The following is a 21,049-nucleotide window of genomic DNA, read 5'->3' on the forward strand; positions in this document are numbered from 1 at the left end:
GAAACGGCCTGCAAAAAAGAAAAGTTCCCAACGCTTTTCGTTTTTCCCCGCATTCCAGAAAGGGAAACGACCATAGAGTCGCAAACCTATATAGGAGAGGCCGCTAGGCATCTTCAACTTTATGGTCCGTTCTTGTGAGGAAGTGGCGTCTGCCTTTTTTTTTTTTTTTTCTCCCCACCGCGGGCAAGAGCGGCACTTCCGCCTCATTTGAAAGTGACGGGCTGAGGCAAGAAAGAGGCGGCTGCTGTGCACGCGGCCGGTCTGGCAGTGGCTGCTGCTTTCCCGGCGGTGGATGGCTGCCTTCGCTATGGAGCTGCCGCTGTCTTCCCCTTCTCTGGGTGAGCCTCGTCTCGGGTTAAGCCTAATGAAATTAATTAAATGAACGTTGAAGCGGACTTTGTGAAGGAAGGCGGGAAGGGGAGACGTGTTTCATGCCGGTCGTTTCTCTCTTTTTTCTGCCTCACGTCCATTTGGGACCCAGTGGGGGGGTGGGGGGATTCTAGAACGTCCCGAGTCTCGCGGGGAAGGGGGAGGAGGGTGGGAGTCCCCGATTGTGACGTCACTGGCACCTAGACCTGCATGGCGAAATCCCGGAAAGGTTGCAGGGGCGTCTGAGGAAGGAAGGAAGGAAAGAAAGCAGGTCGTTTGTATACCTCTGAGTCGAGGAGAGGGGAAAAAAAAAGCAAATGAACCCCCAGTACGGATTCAAACGCGTTCAAAACACGGTCCGGGAAGCTGTTTTTAAACCTGTTGGCTCAGGTAGGCTGTAAAGATCCCCGAAAGTCTCTTGGCTTTAAAAAGTTACTGGGGGGGGGGTTGGAGGTGGGTGAGAAACTTTTGCTCTTAGGACTACTGGCAGCCAAGAAAAATTAAAAGACGCTTGCTCCTGGGGAGGAAAGCTATGGCAGATCTAGACAGCATTCTAAAAAGGGGAGACAGCCAACAAAAGTGCGTCTAGTCAAGGCTATGGTTTTCCCAGTTGCAATGTATGGCTGTGAAAGTTGGACCATAAGGAAGGCTGAGTGCCAAAGAATTGAGGCCTTTGAACTATGGTGCTGGAGGAGACTCCTGCGAGTCCCTTGGATTGCAAGGCGATCAAACCGGTCAGTCCTAGAGGAGATCGACCCTCACTGCTCTTTAGAAGGCCAGATCCTGAAGAGGAAACTCAAATACTTTGGCCACCTAATGAGAAGGAAGGACTCACTGGAGAAGAGCCTAATGCTGGGAAAGATGAAAGGCAAAAGAAGAAGGGGAACGGCAGAGAACGAGGTGGCTGGATGGAGTCATTGAAGCAGTCGGTGTGAGCTTAAATGGACTTCAGAAGATGGTAGAGGACAGAAAGGCCTGGAGGAACGTCCATGGGGTCGCAATGGGCAGGACACGACTTCACAACTAACAACAGCAATAACAAAATCGTCCCTTGTTTGTTCAGAGGGAACCTTGTTCTAGGGATAAAATAACTTGGATTCAAATATTTGCGTTTGCAACCAGTGCAGGTAGTCCTTGAGTTATGACCATATTTACGTTGAGACCCACATTTTGAGCCCCACATTTTATGTTGCTTAACAAAACCATTTGTCCAGTGGGATTTGCCCCAGGCTACGAAGTTTCTTGCTGCAGTTGTTAAGTGAATTGTTGCAGTTGTTAACGTTAGTGCACGGTTGTTCAGTCAATCTGGCTTCTCCATTGACTTTGCTCATCGGGAAGGTCGCAAAAGCTGATCGCGTGATCCCGGGACATTGCAACTATCATAAATGTGAACCAGCAAGCCAAGCGTCTGAATTTTGATTATGTGACATTGAGGATGCTTGCTGTGGTCGTAAGTGTGAAAAATGGTCATAGGTCACTTTTCATTTTGCTGTTGTAACTTTTAGCAGTCATTGAATGAACTATTGTAAGTCAAGGAATACCTTTATGGTGGTTGCAAAGAAGGTAATGCTTAACAGGGCAGTTGTATTCAATAGGAAAGCTATATTTTTGTTTGTTTTGTTTTAAGGCAGGGGTGTCAAACTCATGTCACGGCGATGTCACGTGATGTATCGGTGCTTTTTTCTCCTTTGTTAAACCGGTCGTGGCTAGCGCATGACACATTCAGCCCGCCTGCCACAAGTTTGACAGCCCTGTTTTAAGGTCTCAAAATTAAGAACCAGCTACAGATAGTCCTCGAGTTGCAACCACAATTGAGTCCGAAATTTATGTTGCTAAGTGAAACATTTCTTGAGTTTGTCCCATTTTACAACTTATCTTGCCACAGTCGTTAAGTGAATCATTGATTGGTTAAGTTAGTAATATACTTGTTAAATGAATCTGGATTCCACATTGCCTTTGCTTGTCAGAAGGTCGCAAAAGCCGATTATAGGACCCCGGGACTTTGCAACTGTCATAAATATGAGTCAGTTGCCAAGGGTCTGAATTTTGATCATGTGACCATGGGAATGCTGCAAAGGTAAATGTGAAAAACAGTCATAAGTCACTTTTTCCAGTGCCGTTGTAACTTTGAACGGTCACTAAATGAACTGTTGTAAGTTGAGAACTACCTGTACTGAAGTGTCTTTGGTAGAGGCTGAATGTAATTCTTATGTGAACCACCTTTTGTAACACAGGTGCTGAGCCAATGGCATTAGGATCCCCTTCTTCACCAAAACCAGGTGCTGGTGCTCAATTTCTGCCTGGATTTCTGATGGGTGATTTGCCAACTCCAGTGACGCCACAGCCTCGCTCTTTAAGTGGTCCTTCAGTTGGTATAATGGAAATGAGGTCACCAATGCTTGCTGGTAAGCTGGTTCTGAATTAAAATACTTTCCTAGTAACCCCAAATGACAAAAATTCACCAAGAATATCTTAGAATAGTATTGCGGGTGGGTGTTACTTGAAATAGGGGTAAGTGGTTACTGGTGTTTGCTGAGAACAGGTTTTGCTATTTTTTTTAAATTAAAAACATTAAGAAGAAAGCTAATTTTGGCAGGGCAAAAGGCCACCTGTGTGTATTGCATTGTAAGTATTTTCTAGGGTGAATCACTTGAAATAAACTTTTTGACTGTTCACCTTGACTGATACTCATGTTACTGAATTTCCAAAACACTGCATTTAAAAAAAATCATAACTACTATAACTAACGTTATAGTATATAGTATATATATAACTAACGTATATATAATGTTCTTCTCTGAGAAAAATACTTAGGATTTATAATCACAAATGCAATTCCCACAATTGTAATTAAGAATTTTTTTTCTCCTTAAGAGAACGGATTTGTTTTGGAGCACAATGATACTGTCAATATTGTACAAGTTGTTCTTGATTTATGACTGTTTGCTTAATGACTGTTTGAAATGACAATAGACTTTCCTATAACTACTTATGCAACTGTGATTTGCAATGTTTTTGTCCGTTTCCAGAGTTTCCAGCCTTTGATTTTTGACAAGGTTCAGAAATAGTTACGCAGCTTTATTCATGTACAAGATTTTTTTTTATTCATGATAATCACTTTAATCAGAAAAAAGATAGTAACGATTACAGAAAACTCCATGCTAATTAGTTCTAATAGTATATGTTTACTTAGGTGGATCTCCTCCACAACCAATAATGCCAACACACAAAGATAAAGGTGGTGCTCCTCCAGTTAGAAGTATCTATGATGAAGTTGCTAGCCCAGGTCTTGGATCAACACCTTTGACTTCACGAAGGCCTGTAAGTAATTCCCCTGAAACTGCAAAGCGAGACTGAGACTTGCAAGTGATAAATATTAATATTTTTCTGCATTGGCAATGTTGTAGAATTTCCATTGAAGAAAAGAGCACAGTGATGAGAAATGGCCAAGCTTTATTCAATGATCATTGGGTGCCTGCTTTGTGAGAAAGAGGGACTCTGAACCATAGAATGACATATTTTTATGCATTTTGGGGTTGAGGGGTGAGAAATCCAAAAGGCCTGATTTATGGTCACATGTGGGATAAGTGAAATAAGTGTTTAAACAAAGGAAAACATATTTTTCTATTGTAAGGCAAAGTTGCTAATTATTCCATTAGTGAAAGGATGGAATGTTGAGATAATTATATGCATGCTTGATTAGAATGTGGTTTTTCTGTGGCTTTTCATCTCCTGCTTCCTGGATGAACTTTTAGGAGCGGTCTCTATTTCATTTTTCTCCTTGTTGATAGGATTAAAAAGGTTATCTTGGCATTGAAAACATAGTCGTGTTTACCTCTAGGCGAGATGAGTGGCATATGTTTAATAAATGTTTGGGTTGTGCATTAGTCTGGGCCTGGCCAGTTTATGTATGCAAGTGGTGGGGGGAGCAGGAACAGCAGAAGAAATTGGAAAAGCTGTCTACAAAGGTAGAGAAAGGAAGGGGGAAGAGTTTGTAGCTTTATTTTATAACTCCTTTATAAAAGCCTTCTTACAATTGGGTTAATCTTTCTGGAATGTGAATAGAGCATACAAAACAATTGTGATACTATGCCATATTTAATAAGAATCAAGCAAAAGAAGTAAAATTCTCTTCCTTCATAGTTCTGGGTTGCAATCTATAACTTTCATTGCCTAGTACAGTGATGGCTAACTTTTTTGCCATCACGTGCCAAAAGCGGGGGGAGCGCAGGGGGGTTGCGTGTGTGTGGGTGCCCACACCCATAATTCTATGCGTCCCGCCCCAGCACATGTTATGTGTGACACACACACACACACACACACACACGCTTCCCTCGCTTTTGGCATGTGATGGCACGGCAGGCCCGTTTTTCGCCCTCCCCAGGCTCCAGAGCCTTTCTAGGAGCCTGGGGAGGGCGAAAATGACCTTCTCCACCTCCCTGGAGGCTCTCCAGAGGCCGGAAATGGCCTGTTTGCCAACTTCCAGTGGGCCCGGAAGGCCCGAAAATCAGCTGGCCGGTGTGCGCATGTGTGCCAGAGCTGAGCTCACATGCCCACCGATATGGCTCCGTGTGCCACAGGTTCGCCATCACGGGCCTAGTATAAGAAGTGAGGTTAAATTAGCCATTCTCTTTCTTAGTGGATCCCATTTGGCTATATTGGGTGTCAAACTCACGGTGTCATGTTTTTGTCACGTGACATATTGTGACTTTCCCTTCACTAAAATGGGGGTGGGGATGGCCAGTGTATGATGTATCTGGCCCCTGGCCCATGAGTTTGACACCCCTGGGCTATATTAATACATAGCAATGGCACATCATTGTTCCCCTGAAATTATAGCACAACTAAGTGTATATGATGAAATTATATAATTGTAATTATAACAATTATCCTTGTTATCAATCTTACTTCAGTGTTAATCACATGTAAATATTTTTATAACTATACTTGGTAGTGAAAAATGCATTTATTGTTTTGAGAGCCACTGTATTTCTCTAATGCATAAAGAAATGTGGAATGTTTTTGTGATTCACTGAATCTTGGAAAAAGACATAGAATTAATGGAAGAACTTGCTATATTGAGCCACAAAGGTACAATCCTCAGAAAACATTCCTATATGCAGCCAAAGAACACAGTCTGGATTTGAATGCATCAACATTAAATTCATGGGGTTATTTAATGTTGCACAAATAAAAACTTTTGCCTTTGGAAGAAAAAGGGTTGAAGGAAGAGTATAATACTTTGCTGGCTATTATAGGCTTTGCTGATCTTGTATGTGCCACAGTATGTTAAAGATAGTATACATTTGGCTATGTGTAATATTTTTATGCAATTAGTATTTTCAGAGATCCAAGCCTGAGAACTGAGAAGTGGTTATATACATTTATATTGGAATCCCTGTGTTTCTGGAAAATTATTTGTATTAGTTGACATTGCAGTAAACATTTTATTCCATACTGATGACCTCATCTGATTCTACAGTCCATTGAATTATCGCCTATTTTAGGTCAATATTGGCCCAAATTACTCAATTTTGGCTTCTGTTATTACTCAGTAGAAAGTAAATGTAAATTGCATATGAGATCCTATAAAATAATAAGCCCTATATAGCATATTCTGCTGTATAGTTCAATCTTGGGATTTTATTTGTTTTTATCAAAAACAAACAACATGCAAGTGTATTTTTGAGTTGAATTGTGCTGGTTAATTTTAAAATAAAATATTCTACTTAAAGAGTTTATTTTCTGGCTTTTAAAACAATTTCTAATTAACATTGTACTTTCATGCAGGCTACCTTTTCTGTAATACAGAGTCCGAATGTTGGGTCTCTGCCATTAACTCCTGGAACAGGTATGACATTTTCTCCTCATGATATTTAATTAAGAATTTATCTGCAAGGGGAAATTTCAAGAGTATCTGATCTATTTAATTTGTATATGGATCATTACACAATTTATGGGCTGATACATAATTCCTATTGAAATTATACCAACCCAACTTTTACCAAATTTTAAAAATTCCTGCTCTACTTTATGTCTGACACTGATAGAAGTCTTCCTCTTTAAAGTTAGTTTGCTTTCCATTATATTTATGGAAATATTTATATATTGCTTTGTTTGCTTTCCATTATATTTATGTAAAATGCTGGCAATCAGGATAAAAATTTTACTATAAATTTATAAATCTTAAGTATTGACAATAGTAACATTTTACTGGCCTTGAGACACCACGTTATCATCGTCACCATTTCTCTTTCTTTAGTATAAAACACTGTGAATTTGGTAAACATGAATTCAAAAATTAACCAGTAAAATAGTTTAATAAGCTGTGCCTTTCTTTTATTTTAGCTTGGAGTAACTAGTTCATCCTTTAACTACGAGGTCTTATAAGGACATTTCATTATATTTTGACAGGGGCAAGTGTGTTTAGTCCAGCAAGTCTTGCACAACCTAGAAAAACTACCATGTCACCAGCTCAGCTAGATCCATTCTATACTCAAGGAGATGCTTTGACATCAGAAGATCAACTTGATGACACCTGGGTAACAGTGTTTGGGTCAGTGATTGGCAGTTTCATATAATAAACAGGATAATTGGCTACCGTGGTTTAATCGGCATAGTTTTTGCATTAGGGATGATGATTCTGTGGGCGAAGAGAATGAATTTTATAAAATGCGAGAGTGAGATTACGTAGGTTGCAATATACATGTGCAGTTTTTTTAAAGCTGAATAAGGTGTGCTTAGATTTTCATAAATATGATAATTGGTAAAGCAGTTTACATAATGAAACAAGGGAATAATCAAACTCCTGAACAGATTTATTTATAGTTGTCATTACAACATTTAATTCTTCCTTTGTGCATTGAAATATTGAAGTTTGGACCCAGAAGTAGTGTTGGCTGCTGTATTAGGGAGCAGCCATTAATTAGCTAGAAAGAAAGCAGATGGAGTTTTTAGACTGAAAGGATAAAAACAAGCAGGGAAAGGTTAATCCCTTAGTTTCTATTGAGGAGAAAAAGTAGACGGTTACTTTGAAGGCAGAAGCATTAAACTGCTCTCTTTTTATGTGTGGTTTAGTTTGCCCATCTATAAAAATATTCCCCATGAGATGATGCTATTCCCCAAAACTACTCCCTTGATTGTAAATTAAGATAGCATTTTCCACCTAGACTTACTTGCTAACCCATTATATATAGCGTATCATTTGCAAGGTGAAGCTAACTTTGCAAATGATACGCTATAAAATGGGCTAGCAAGTAAGTAAGGAGCTACACAGTACTTGTCAGTGACTTGGGCTGTATTTGTATGCACTTCTGAGACTCTTGTCAGTGATATAACGCTGAGGTAGACTGAATACTGCATATTTTATTTATGATTTCAAATAGTGATACAAGTCTTTTCTACTGATATTACAGATTTCCACAAGCATCTGCTTCATATATCCTGCTACAGTTTGCCCAGTATGGAAACATACTAAAACATGTGGTGAGGCTAGATGTGTAGTGTTTGCTTTTCTTTCTTTTCTTTTTTTTTTTTAATGGCCGTTCTCAGTTTGGCTTTGAAATTTTATTCTTCCTCATTGTCTATATAGATGTCTAATACAGGAAATTGGATGCATATTCGATATCAGTCAAAATTACAGGCTCGGAAAGCCCTGAGCAAAGACGGAAGAATTTTTGGAGAATCTATCATGATTGGAGTTAAACCTTGTATTGATAAAGTGAGTTGTTGTTATATGGTTTTTGTCAGCAAGGGACATAGCCCAAAATAGGATGGGGAATGCAGAGTCATAACCAATCTTTGGTAGTAAATATGATTAACAGTATACGTAGTCTTGACTTACAACAGTTCATTTAGTGACTGTTCAAAGTTACAACGGTACTGAAAAAAGTGACATGACCATTTTTTCATACTTGCAACCATAGCAGCATCCCTATGGTCACGTGACCAAAATTCAGAGGCTTGGCAACTGACTCATATTTATGACGGTTGCAGTGTCCCTGAGTCATGTGATCATGTTTTGCAACTTTCTGGTAAGCAAAGTCAGTGGGGAAGCCAGATTCACTTAACGACTGTATTACTAACTTAACTGCAGTGATTCACAACAACTGTGGCAAGCAAGATGGTAAAATGGGGCAAAACCTACTTAACAAATGTCTCACTTAGCAACAGGAATATTGGACTCAGTTGTGGTCGTAAGTCGAGGACTATCTATACTGTACCTCTTAAATCAGGAGAAAAAGCTAGAAGGAATATTATTAAGAAATGGAAATAATATAATTATTTCATTTTATTGCAGATTGTATGGGTAGCATTTAATATATTAGAAAATTAATATGGAAGTAAATAACGAATGTGAACTTAACACAAGAAGTGTGTCTAGTCCAAGGAAATCACTATTTTCATCCAGTTTAGTTCAGAATATTAAATGTTTATTGATATTTTAAATCAGGTTTTTCAATGATACCTAATTTAAAATCTATCCTAAGGTGCAGGTGGTCAACCTGGGAAACCAAATGGCCAATTTGTGACTTTTTTAGTGCTCTCATGGAATTAGAGTTGGAGGGAGAGATTTGGGCTCCAGAGGCCTGTCCTCTCTAGCTGCAGGAATTTAAATTAAAGTAAGCATATAGCAGGAGTGTCAAACTATTTCATTGAGGGCCACATCAGGGTTGTGTTTTACCTTGGGGGGCCAGTGTGTGTGTGTGTTGGGCGTGGCCAGCTCGACATCACTCGTCAAGGCTCCCTTTTCGGCCGCCTCCTGCAGCTCCTTGCAGCTCAGCTGGCAGAGACACCGCGGGCCGGTCCTGCACTGTTTCCAGGGCGGCCCCGTGGGCCAGATCTGAGCACCCCATGGGCCGGATGCGGCCCGCGGGCCTTGAGTCTCTGGCATATAGGTTGGCTCTTCATCCTTTACTTTAACTTATTGAAGCAGAGACTAATGCACTCCATCATCTTCCAACATTTTTTAAGCTTTAATACTGGTTAGAGACATCTCTAAATATATTCCTTGATCTTACTTGTAGAATGTGATGGAAAATATAGATAGAGGCACTGTATCATCCCCAACTTCAGTCTTCACACCTCCAATGAAATCGTTTGCTACCCAAGCACAGCCTTCAAGCACACAAAGGATTTCCACCATGAGACCTCTAGCTACTGCATACAAAGCATCAAGTAGTGATTACCAGGTATTTTTGTATTAACATAGTGAAGAAATACTAGTCACTATTTTTGGATAAAAGCTATTGACCTTGGTTAAAAAGTTATGAAACAGCTACTTATTCAAATTTGTCTCTCTTGTAGGTAATTTCTGACAGACAGACTCCAAGGAAAGATGAAAGCATTGTGTCCAAAGCTCTGGAATACATATTTGGTTGGTAGTCGAGAAAAAATAGAGTAAGCTTGGTTAGAACATATAAAAGACTGCCTGCACTTCTGGTTAGTTATATAACCATTTGTGATAGTATCAGTTCTGCCTTCTAAAACTTTGGCACAGTTACTTGCACTTTAATCCACAGCTGGGTTTATACTTGACTCATATGTTTAAAACGGTTGCAATCAATGTTAAACTTATTTCTATAGTAATTGCATGATACAACCTAAAATGGACAGGTATACAATATGTGAGTTTTTTTTCAATACATGCTAATACTCTTCATAATTTTCCAGTTGCATGACTTACTTTCTACTTCAGGAAATAACGTATTTCTTACTGCAAGATAAATTCATGGATATTATTATACAAAACGACTGGGATAGATTTTGTCAATTTTAAAATTGAAAGCTGTTCTAAATATAACCATTTAAAGGAACTTTGGACAAATTGCTTCTAATTTGGAAGGTGTGCTTTTTAAAAACTAAATAAAAATTGTGGTGCTATTATTTTTTTGAGCTGATGGTGGCTTTTGTAAACTATCCAAATATACTATCAATGTATACAAATACCACTGCCAGTATTGTTATGTGGCTTTCTGTGCATTGGGACACGTTTAATTGCATAGATATTTTTAAATTTAAATGCTTTTATATGATAACATGAAGTGCTTTATCTAGGGCTTATTTGGAAGCTTAAATTTAGTTCTGATAATTCCCCTTCTAAATATTATGGAACACTGGTCAATATTCAGTTTTACATTTCCCATCCTGCAGTAGTTTTACTTCCAGTGTTTCTAAAATATACACGAGGAATTATCTCATCTTTTTGAAGTAGATTTTGGAGGGGTAGTAGAATATGTTTTGCTGATGCTGTTCTGTGGGTGAGAAAATACAGGATACCTCTCCAAATTATCTGAATGCTATTAAATATGTCCCCATTTTATTTGGTAGTTGGTATAAGAATTATTTATATTCTTGTTTTTCAAATACGTAAAAATAGCAAGACAAACTAATATTACATACATCCTGCTGAATGTTGAACTTGCACCACTATTTAGTATCATAAATAAAATATGTAGTGTTAAGTCTCTTTTATACCTCACCATTATACCATTTGTAGAATTCTCAAAACTTTATACCAATGCACCATGTGCAAGTCACTAACATAACTACTTCCTCTTTTGCAATTTTCAACAATATTCTATTTTCAATGGATTAGTCAGACTCTTGGTGTAGAATAGATAAATATGACAAATCACAGAACAGATCCCTTTGGTTATATGGCTGTCTTTCTAGCAGATTTTAATATTCTCATAGTATTTTTTAAGTACAAACACTGATTTACTACATTTATATCCACTTTTTTGTCTAGAAAGTTTTTATCCTTCATATTCTTGCAGCAATAACACTGGGAGATAGATTGGACTGAGAAACAATATCTGGCCCAAAGTCAGACTCCGTGGACATATTGGAATTGTACTTGGGTCTCCATGCTTCCAGTCCACTATTGTATCCACTGCACCACATTGAGTCCTGTTTGATGCTGCTAAGATGGAATTCAATAGTAAACATGCGCTTCAGAACTCTATTCAGTAGATAGTAGGCGGTTATTGAAAGAGGAAGCAAAAAGGATTTAAACATAATTTCAGAAAATGTTTCTTTCCTGGTTTATACTGTTTATTTTCATCACTAATATATACTTCCATGCTGATGGGATCATGTTCTTTTTTGTACGATATAACTATTTTTTTAAAAAAACATTGTAAATCTGTTGTAAAAATGAATTTGTTCTTCAGAGAAACAGACACCAACACACTTCATGTATGGACATTTCTGCCAAAATAAAACATGCTAACCAAAATAAATGCTACCTTATTCTTTGGTTTTATTTACCACTTTAGATACATTTTTTTTTGTAGCTGATAACTAGGAAATGTGTTGGAATTAGATTCAGTTCATTGGTAAGATTAATGTATTCGATGGTGAATGACACTAGAATGAGAAGTTATTTTGATCTCATGCAAATATTACTGTAATAGCTCTAGTTCTTGAGAAAATTGTGAAAATGGATGTTGTATTTTATCTTTGTAAAGATTTTTTCCTGTTTGCCTTTTGAAAGGCATCACATTGACTTCAACATTTAAAGCTTTAATAAAGCTTTATACTGTAGTAAGATACTTTGCATAGTTAATGAGCCATTTTCTGGAGCTGTAACTCCTCTGACACTTTTACTAGCGGTTTTTGCAATGTGTTGCTGCTGTTAAAACTTTCATTTCTGAATAAATGAGATGCTGTTACATGGTCAGAACCAAGATGTTATGTACTAAATTTTTTGCTCTACCTATCTGTCAAAGATCTGCATCACATGTAAATGAAATTGTTTTCTGCTTGTTGTGTCTTGTCTATAGCATGTACCAATGAAGTAGACTTTCGTTTCTCCTGAAGGTTCTCAACCTGCTGTAAATTTTTAGGGGACCTTGTAGAGCTGATTTACTGTATGTGGAAGGCTACTTAAAACATTTATTACTTACAATATTTCTAAATTAAGGAAAGGGATGAGGATTGATTGATTTCCTGAGACATTGAATGTAAATAGCCATACGTACTTCGAAAAGAGGTGTGCAACTGCCAAAGTGACTTATGTTTTCCAATTGGAGTGTGGGCTCAAGTAGGATTGTTTCCCCCCCTCCCCCTACCATTCAGTCTCATGGATTGTGATTGTCATCATGGCAAGAATTTCACAAGGATAAGGGAATCAGCAAATGCTTGTAGCAATTTAGCAAAAGGATTTCTATTGAGAGATATCTTTCTGAAACTTCAATTAATGTATTGTGAGAAACTAATGATTAAACTAAGATAAACTTCTGAAAAGTAGTTTCCTGTTTCATCCTAAGTAATAAACTATTGTTTAAACTAGTACAAAAAAAAATGAAATTTTCCAAACATGGATATGGCCTGTAGATGATACATGTTTATGATTGTAAGATCAAGCCAATTATTGAAGGAAGATGAACGGTTATTTTTTGTTCCACTTGCAACTTTTTTTCCAAGTAGCTTCACTAAATGTACTGTTTAATGCTATGACAACATTTTGAGGTGTGAATGCCTTTGAGTCAGTGTTGACTCCTGGCAATTGCCTGGTGAAAATTTCTTGGCAATGTGTTTATTTTTTTTTGGAAGTGTTTTGCCATTTCCTCCTTCCTTGGGCTGAAAGGGAGTGACCCACCCAGTTGGTTTCCTAAGGTGTTCTAGCCCCACCTTGCCTAAGGTAGGGCTAGAACCCCCTGACGCCTGGTATCCAGTCCGGCATCTTAACCATCCACCAAAATGGCAGTAAAACATTTTATTCAGATGAAGATTCCCATTGAAGATGCAGAGAGAATTGTTTGCTTCTGATTGCTTCAATTGCGTCTTCTGATTGAGCCAAGGAAGGACCGCTTAAGCATCACAGACTAGACAAGCTGTATGGACTGGTACTCTCATGAGGAAATATGTTCTCAAAAATACCTTGGATTATGAAGCCATATCACCCAAGCACCAAAATATCTTGTAGCAGTGGAGAATCGTCAGCATATTGGTGACACCTCAGTCCATATGTGGGCCTTTCCCAAATATTCCTAGCCTTGTGTCCTTGGTTTTGGTTTGGTCATTGGTCATTGGTTTTTTGTGTTTCATGCAAAATTTGAGTTTCAAGCTGTTCTGTGGGCAAAGCTTTATTTCAAAAGGCTATTGAAATAAGGGTAGGCTTATGTGATTAAACACAGCTGACTGCCACCTTGTGGCATCCATCTGAAGCTTTCCCACAACATCAGCATTTTAACATCATTTAATCCATCTAACCTTGAATGTATTCTTTTCACATTCTGAATAAATCACCAGAATATTTTCCAGGAGTCATTAAAAAAAACAAAACAAGATATAGCTGGATTGACAGCAGCATGAACGTGACTTTACTTTCATAAAAATGTCATAATTCTGAAGCTCTGATACTGCAATGCTTTTCAACAAGTTGTTTCTTTTGAACTCTTTATGAGCCTGTTAATCTGGAGTGGGCAAGTCTAATGTGAGATCTCTGGTTTAAAAAGACAGTCTTGGATGGCCTTCTGCTGGTCATTCATCTTTCAACAAGGGTATTTCTCATTTGTAGATCTGGGGAATCAGTTGCCCTTGTCAAAGTTTATAGTTTTAATCAGGGATGAAATCCAGCAGGTTCTGACAGGTCCTGGGGAACCGGTGGCAGAAATTTTGAGTAGTTTGGAGAACCGGCAAATACCACCTCTGGCTGGCCCCAAAGTGGGGAGGGAATGGGGATTTTGCAGTATCCTTCCCTTTGGTGGTGCCACGCCCACCAAGCCACACCACGCCCACCAAGCCACGCCCACAGAACCGGTAGTAAAAAAAATTGAATTTCACCACTGGTTTTAATGTGTGTTACCATATACAGGCCTGGGAGAAAGGGAGTTGTTTTCCTGTTCATACTGGGATTTGTTTCCAGCCATCATTTTGCAGTTTGCATATGATGATTAAACAAAGAACTAAGAAGTTCTTCATGCAGAAATTAACTCCCAGTGGGTATGTACTTTTCTTGATATATTGTCATTGCCTTTGCTCCAGGATGTGTTTTCAATTTTTTTTCAGTCTAACCGTTGGACTCTAACCTATAAACCTGTAACTTCTTGGTGTCTCCTCCCTTCCACATCCAGGTCCAGATCTGCTTACTCTTCTTCTCAAGAGCTTGGCCCTAAGCGTTTCCAATATATTTTATAATATATATATATATATATATATATATATATATATATATATATTGTGTGTGTGTGTGTCTGTATAGACACACAATCCTTAATCACTGTCTGCTTGGACTACTATTATGCACTCAACATAGATCTGCCCTTGAAGTCATTTGGAAGATGCAGTGGCACAGAGAGCTTGATGGCATATCTTGGTATACCCATGTAACAATTTTACTTTGTGAGCAGTACTGGCTTCAGTAAGCTCCTTGATGCAATATAAGAGTTAGTGGTCATCTATAAACTGTACATGATACAGGGCCAGGTGATTTGTGGGACTGCCTTACTTCAATTATACCTGCATCAGTGGTGGATTTAACATTTTTTTACTACCGGTTCTGTGGGTGTGGCTTGGTGGACGTGGCTTGTGGGCGTGGCAGGGGAAGGATACTGGAATATCTCCATTCCTACCCCACTCCAGGCGAAGGATACTGTAAAATCTCCATTCCCTCCCCAATCCAGGGAAAGGTTACTGCAAAATCCCCATTTCTTCCTGATCAGCTGGGACTTGGGAGGCAGAGAATAGATGGGGGCAGGGCCAGTCTGAATTTTTACTACCGGTTCTCCCAACTACACAAAATTTTCGCTACCGGTTCTCCAGAACTGGTCAGAACTTGCTGAAACCCACCTCTGACCTGCATGCCTCCTCAAATCCAATAGGGTAGGCATGCCTTAGGTCCTGCCTTTGAAACTATGCCATCTAGTACAGCTGTCCCCAACCTTTCCAGTTTGGGGCGGGGGGGGCATGTGAGTGGCAGGCATATGCATGCTTGCATTGCTCCATTTGAGCAGCGGGCACACATGCCCTCCCCTTCCACAAGCACCCTCTACTCGTGTGCCCTCTGCTTGTGTGCCCTCTGCTTGTGTGTGAGCGCAAGTGCCCTCCGCTCATGGCGAAGGAGCTTTGCTTGCCCGCTTGGCCATCCCTCCTGCGACCCAGTTTCGAACAGGCCACCGCCCATGGGTTGGGGACCTCTGATCTAGTGGAATCCAGGAAGTATGCCTGCCCTGTGAAACAACATGTATTCCTCTGCTCCCAGCCTAGCAAATTTGAGTCAGAGGTTCTACAGGTCCTTTTAGGTTTGAAAGCACTGACTCCATCAATAGGAGTCTTTAAGACTTTATTCCAAGGCAGCATAATAAAATCACATAATTACGTACGGTAGCAATCAAAGAATATTCAAGAAGCCTGAAGAATGTAACGCAGCACATGACAGCAATTAAAAATATACAAGAACATAGTAAGACAATGAAAGGCCTTATGCTCCTTCTGCCAATCAGGGAACCTTAGAGAAAAGACATCAGGCAGACCCTTCAAAGCCAGCAAGCAAGCACACTCTCGTTAGATATGCATCAAAGCTTTATCCCATGGAGCTTCTCTGACTATATAAACTTTGAACCATAATTAAGCACACCTGTATTTTCGGTGGCCTCTTTCTCATCTTCAATCTTGAGAAACAGATAGTCCTTAACTTTGGGATGGTCTCATTACTGCCCATTAAAAAACAAAGACTTCTTAGCTTTAATGGTCTCTTTCTTGACAGACCATCCTACTTAACACAGGTATTTCACCAAGAACAAAACAATGAATATGACCAGTGGTGGGATTCAATTTTTTTTTACTACCAGTTCTGTGGGCGTGGCTTGGTGGGCGTGGCAGGGGAAGGATACTGCAAAATCTCCATTTCCTCCCGATCAGCTGGGACTCGGAAGGCAGAGAATAGATGGGGGCGGGGCTAGTCAGAGCTGGTATTTACCGGTTCTCCAAACTACTCAAAATCTCTGCTATCGGTTCTCCAGAACTGGTCAGAACCTGCTGAAACCCACCTCTGAATACGACCCTTTAGTGAGTAAAAGAAATACTTACTGAATTCTGCACGACAGCACTGAATTATTACAAAGTCATATAGAGAATTATATAGAAAATCACTATTAAATTTATCTTCTGCAATCTTCACATGGAACCTCCAGCACTAAACAGCATCTTTGCTTAGATCTGGGCGGGATTGGCCCTGTTGGAGACTGTCTTTTTCCTCAGGGCTTGGGGCCAGGCTGTTAATACAGCCTTACACGTATGGTTTGATTGTGTTGTAATTATCAGGGGGCTGGGCTTTGTTGTAACATTACTTCGTTTCTTATTTTTATGCTTGCATTGTGAGCCTATCAGATTGACAAGACTGAGATGGTCAGTTTAAATAAATAAATGAATACATCAAACCAATTTTTGTTTTTAAGACAGTATTGGCTTAATTAATCCTGCAGTATTGGTTCATTATTCAGTTCCTGAATGTTGACAATAAAAGGAAAAGATTGTACTTGGGTACAATTCTATTACATAGCTAGGCAATTATAAACACAACACTTTCAGAGCACAATTCCTTGAGATAGCAAGACTATTCCTGTCTCTATGTTTTATTTTAAAGAAATTCCATCAATCATGCTTCTTGAATGTCTTGGTAGAGAAGTGGACAGTACCAGTGGTGGGTTCTAACCGGCTTTACTACCGGTTCTCTTCATGCACACGCTTCGTGCGCAATCGCCAAACAAGCACGTTATGAGTCTGCCCAGCTGAGGTGCGGCAATCCACTCTGCCGCACCTATTAGCTGGGCTAAAAAAGAAGAAATAAAAGGTAAGAATAACGTGGGGGCGGGTGGGAGGGCCCAGCTCCCGAACAAAGAGAACCGGTTCGGTGATGTCATTGTCATCGCTATTGGCTCGGCCGAACCAGGCCGAACCGGGAGGAACCCACCACTGGACAGTACCCCTTTTTGGTACAGCCTGAATACAAACTAGGTGCAGCTTTAGCACATTATCTGACTGTGAAGAGTAATTTCTATTACAGGTTTTTTTTAAAAAAAATCCTCTGAGCTCTAAAATAAAAATTGAGGGGGGAAATTAGTTCCAAGGCTGTTTTTTCATGTGTGATGGAATCCATCAAAGATCAATGTCCCTTTTGGCACTTAGCAATTGTTTTGTCCCTTGTACCTTACCTTTCAAAGAAATTATAAGGTTGTTTGGATAGAAACATAGCAGAGTTTTTAGCAGAAGCTATTTTTGCACACCACGTAGTGGCAAGAAGTCTCAGAAAATATTTTACAAATGTCATTTTATGAAGCAAAGCAAAACAAAAGAAAGAAAACACCTGTTTTACATACCTCTGAAAAAGACTTGCGGTTCTCTGGCAAGGTAGATGCCAGCTACTAAACTTTGCAACGTTTAATACAAATTGATTTGATTTGCACTTTTAGATCCAAGGAGTGGATAAGAACATCAGAATTTTGCAATTCACATGTTGTGATTTGATTCTTGTTTCCCCCCACCCCCCCAATATATAAATGTATTATCAGATTGGAAATACATTTCAAAAATATGCATTTAAGTATTTATTTTTTTTTAAAAAGTTAAATGTCGTGGGCTAGAAATATGCTAATCAGTATGTTCCTAAGATAGACATCTCTCGCCCTCTCTCGATTTATATACTTTCTTATGCAATTTAAATTTAGAAGAACGATTAACTGATAAAGAAAATATATCCAGCTGGTTTAGCTTCTTTCTTTGGAAAAGGAATGCATTCATATTCTTCCTTCTGAACGGATTGGAAGCTGCATCATTCTGTATGTCTGATTTTCATCATTGGCACTTTCTGAATAGTTAAGCCCTGCTTTTTTTAGGCCAGCAGGATATTTAAATAATGTCCCCCAAACACCCAAGAGCACTAACATTAGCATGTTATAATGCCTTCCCAACAGCTATTCACAAGAGCAAATTAAAAAAAAAGTAAGAAGTAAAATTGTGCCCTTGAAGGGAAGGATTCTTTGAATCTATAGTTCATGTTCTGTTGGACTTCACTTTCTATAAGGCAGGGGTGAAATCCAGCAGGTTCTGACAGGTTCCGGAGAACTGGTAGCAGAAATTTTGAGTAGTTCGGAGAACCGGCAAATGCCACCTCTGGCTGGCCCAGAGTGGGGTGGGAATGGAGATTTTGCAATAACCTTCCCCCAGGAGTGGGGAGGGAATGGGGATTTTGCAGTATCCTTCCCCTGGAGTGGGGTGGGAATGGAGATTTTGCAGTATCTTTCCCCTGCTACACCCACCAAGCCACACCCACCAAGCCACACCACGCCCGCCAAGCCAGGCCCACAGAACTGGTAGTAAAAAAAATTGGATTTCACCACTGCTTAAGGACACAAGGGCCCACTTCCCAATCTCCCAATGTAATGAAGTTGGTAGACAATTCTGATTTACAGGTAGTTCTTCACTTATGACCATTTGTTTAATGATTGTTCAAGGTTATGATGGCCTTGAAAAAAGTGACTTATGACTTGTACTCACAATTACAACTATTGCACCACCCCTACAGTCAATGATCGCAATTTGGGCACACGGCAATTGACTCGCATCTACCCCTTACCGCATCCTGCGGTTACATGATCGTGATTTGTAACCTTTTTTGCTTATTTCCAGCAAAGATGCCCATTGGGAAAGCTGGATTTGCTTATCAATGCATAATTCAATTAATGAGTGAGTGATTCACTTAACAACTGTGTGATTGGCTTAGTGACCTCTGTACAAATGGTCATAAAATTGGGACCAACTCACAATTGCAATGTCTTATGACAGAAATTCACGTCCCAATTATAGTAGTAAGTCTTCGATTTACTACTTTACTTCTCACTAGCCAAAGTCGCCAGGACATTTGTCCTTTGTTCACTGCAGCAAAATTTTGTCTTACTTTGTGAGACCCAACATGCCTTAAATTGCCTCAGTTACAGTTTTTAAATGTCTATTTTATTTTACCTGAAGTAGAAACTATTTATTGTAACTTGCAGAATTCTGGTCGGAGACTCTAAAGAAGAACTGCAGCCACCAGAGCCCAGGAGTCAACAACTTTTCAGGTACCAATGACCATGCACAAATGTATCCAATATCATGGCTGCAAGAAAAACAGCTCTTAAATTAATGTTAAGATATGTTATGTATATGAAATGGCCTAGATCTTAGGTACAAATACAAAAATTGTGAGATTTGGCTATCTCGTGACATTTTTGTCATTTTAAATCACTGTTTTTAAATTCTATGCTCAGTAGATGCTGCTTTATGGTACCAAGTATCTCTCCAGACACGAACTGTTGATCCCAGCCTTGGGCATCCATGACTTTACAGAAGTGGGTCTAAGAAAGTTTGCTATCAAATCAGCTGGATGCTGAGTTCAAGAACTCTAGAACATCCAAGCACCCAGATAGACAACACAGGCTTATATTTCAATAGACAAAAAGGGCCATTTCACCTCTGTCATAGCAGCCCTGTAATAGACTATTGATTTCAAGCACCATTTTCTATTTCTTTGTAATTGAATTGTGCACATAAACATAAGAATCTGCAGGATGAAGACAATAAAGGGAAAGTGGCATTGTGGGATCAGATTTATGATGGCTATACTGGAACACGGTGAAGTGAACATTAATTTTCTCATTGTCTTCTGAATGGCTATTATTAGAAAGGAAATTTGTGTACACTTTAAATGATATGTGATTTCACTCCCTAATCTTAAATTAGACACCATACAATTATTTAAACATTCAATTCCTTTTTTTTAATGGCATTCATATATACCCGTTTCTTCTTCTTTCAGATCCTATTGATTTTTTCCTGCAAGCACTATTTTCATTTAAGTAAAGGAAACATCAACATCTCTTTCCTTCCCCCCCCCCTTTTCTTTTCTTTATTTCCTGTACAGCAAGTGAATTGTTTGCAGTAAAAGAAAGCGAGGCTGCAGCATTTATTCTAAAAGTAAAGCCAAGGTTGATTCCAGAATCCTTTGCATTTTTTATTTACCAACCTCCTCAAAACCTTGCTGAATTCTGTGATAGTCAAGATGGATTAAAATCATGTGTGTAAAAGGTGAGAAATAAAAGACATTGGAGGGAAACAAGATACCTAAGGACACTAAAGGATTGTGAACTTGACGTGTCATTTAAATGGAGGAAAGTTTCGTAAATGACCTTGTAAGTATACATAATGCAGGCGATCTGCTGGTATAGATGTAGACAAGATCCTCAGCCCAAGGCCTTTACCATATGCAGCAGAGAAAGTATCATTCTTCTTTGCTGTAACATTAACAGTATTACAGCGGTGGAAGAGACCTTGGAGGTATTTGGGCTCCAAATGGTTGTTTTCCTATTGCCATTGGTGATGTTGGAGGTAATGCATCCAGGTAGGGTGCTATACTTATTTCATTTAGAGTGCTATCAAAATGGTATATATGGTCACCTTCCCTTCCCTTCTCAGAGCAGAGAAATACACACATTACATTACCTTAGTAGACTTAGAATAACTTTATTGTCACTTTGACTGGATCAGCATACATTAAAATGAAATTTCGTTGCATACAAAAATACTGTTTGAGCTTGATTATTTTCTCACAGATGCTTCATTACTCGACTAGAATAGAATAGAATTTGTTATTGGCCAAGTGTGATTGAACACACAAGGAATTTGTCTTGGTGCATAC

At 39.1% G+C, this 21,049-nt stretch overlaps 1 protein-coding gene across 4 annotated transcripts; it reads left to right on the forward strand.

The window, feature by feature from the left end:
- The first annotated feature begins 14 nt into the window (after positions 1-14).
- On the forward strand, positions 15-20,470 carry NUP35 (nucleoporin 35). Of its 4 annotated transcripts, none has more exons than XM_034429027.3 (10): positions 552-759; positions 2,604-2,774; positions 3,563-3,690; positions 6,160-6,220; positions 6,784-6,925; positions 7,785-7,854; positions 7,961-8,089; positions 9,396-9,560; positions 19,368-19,433; positions 20,171-20,470. In XM_034429027.3, the coding sequence occupies exons 1-9, from the start codon at positions 687-689 to the stop codon at positions 19,386-19,388; spliced, it is 960 nt and encodes a 319-aa protein (XP_034284918.1). In that variant the 5' UTR covers positions 552-686; the 3' UTR covers positions 19,389-19,433; positions 20,171-20,470. The 4 variants fall into 4 exon arrangements, with proteins under 4 accessions (XP_034284916.1, XP_034284918.1, XP_034284920.1 ...); XM_034429029.3 differs by having other exon boundaries at positions 20,276-20,349; XM_034429025.3 differs by lacking the exons at positions 552-759; positions 19,368-19,433; positions 20,171-20,470 and adding exons at positions 15-338; positions 9,676-11,612.
- The last annotated feature ends 579 nt before the right edge of the window (positions 20,471-21,049 follow it).

Source organism: Pantherophis guttatus, chromosome 1, assembly GCF_059756535.1.
Source record: "Pantherophis guttatus breed Tessera chromosome 1, ASM5975653v1, whole genome shotgun sequence".
Lineage (NCBI taxonomy): Eukaryota > Metazoa > Chordata > Lepidosauria > Squamata > Colubridae > Pantherophis > Pantherophis guttatus.

Excerpts from the sequence above, each read along its gene's own strand:
- NUP35 (XM_034429024.3), top strand. The coding sequence starts at position 687 with ATGAACCCCCAGTACGGATTCAAACGCGTTCAAAACACGGTCCGGGAA. Across the intron at positions 6,221-6,783 it reads GCCATTAACTCCTGGAACAG|GGGCAAGTGTGTTTAGTCCA; the intron begins GTATGACATTTT and ends ATATTTTGACAG. Across the intron at positions 9,561-9,675 it reads CATCAAGTAGTGATTACCAG|GTAATTTCTGACAGACAGAC; the intron begins GTATTTTTGTAT and ends TCTCTCTTGTAG.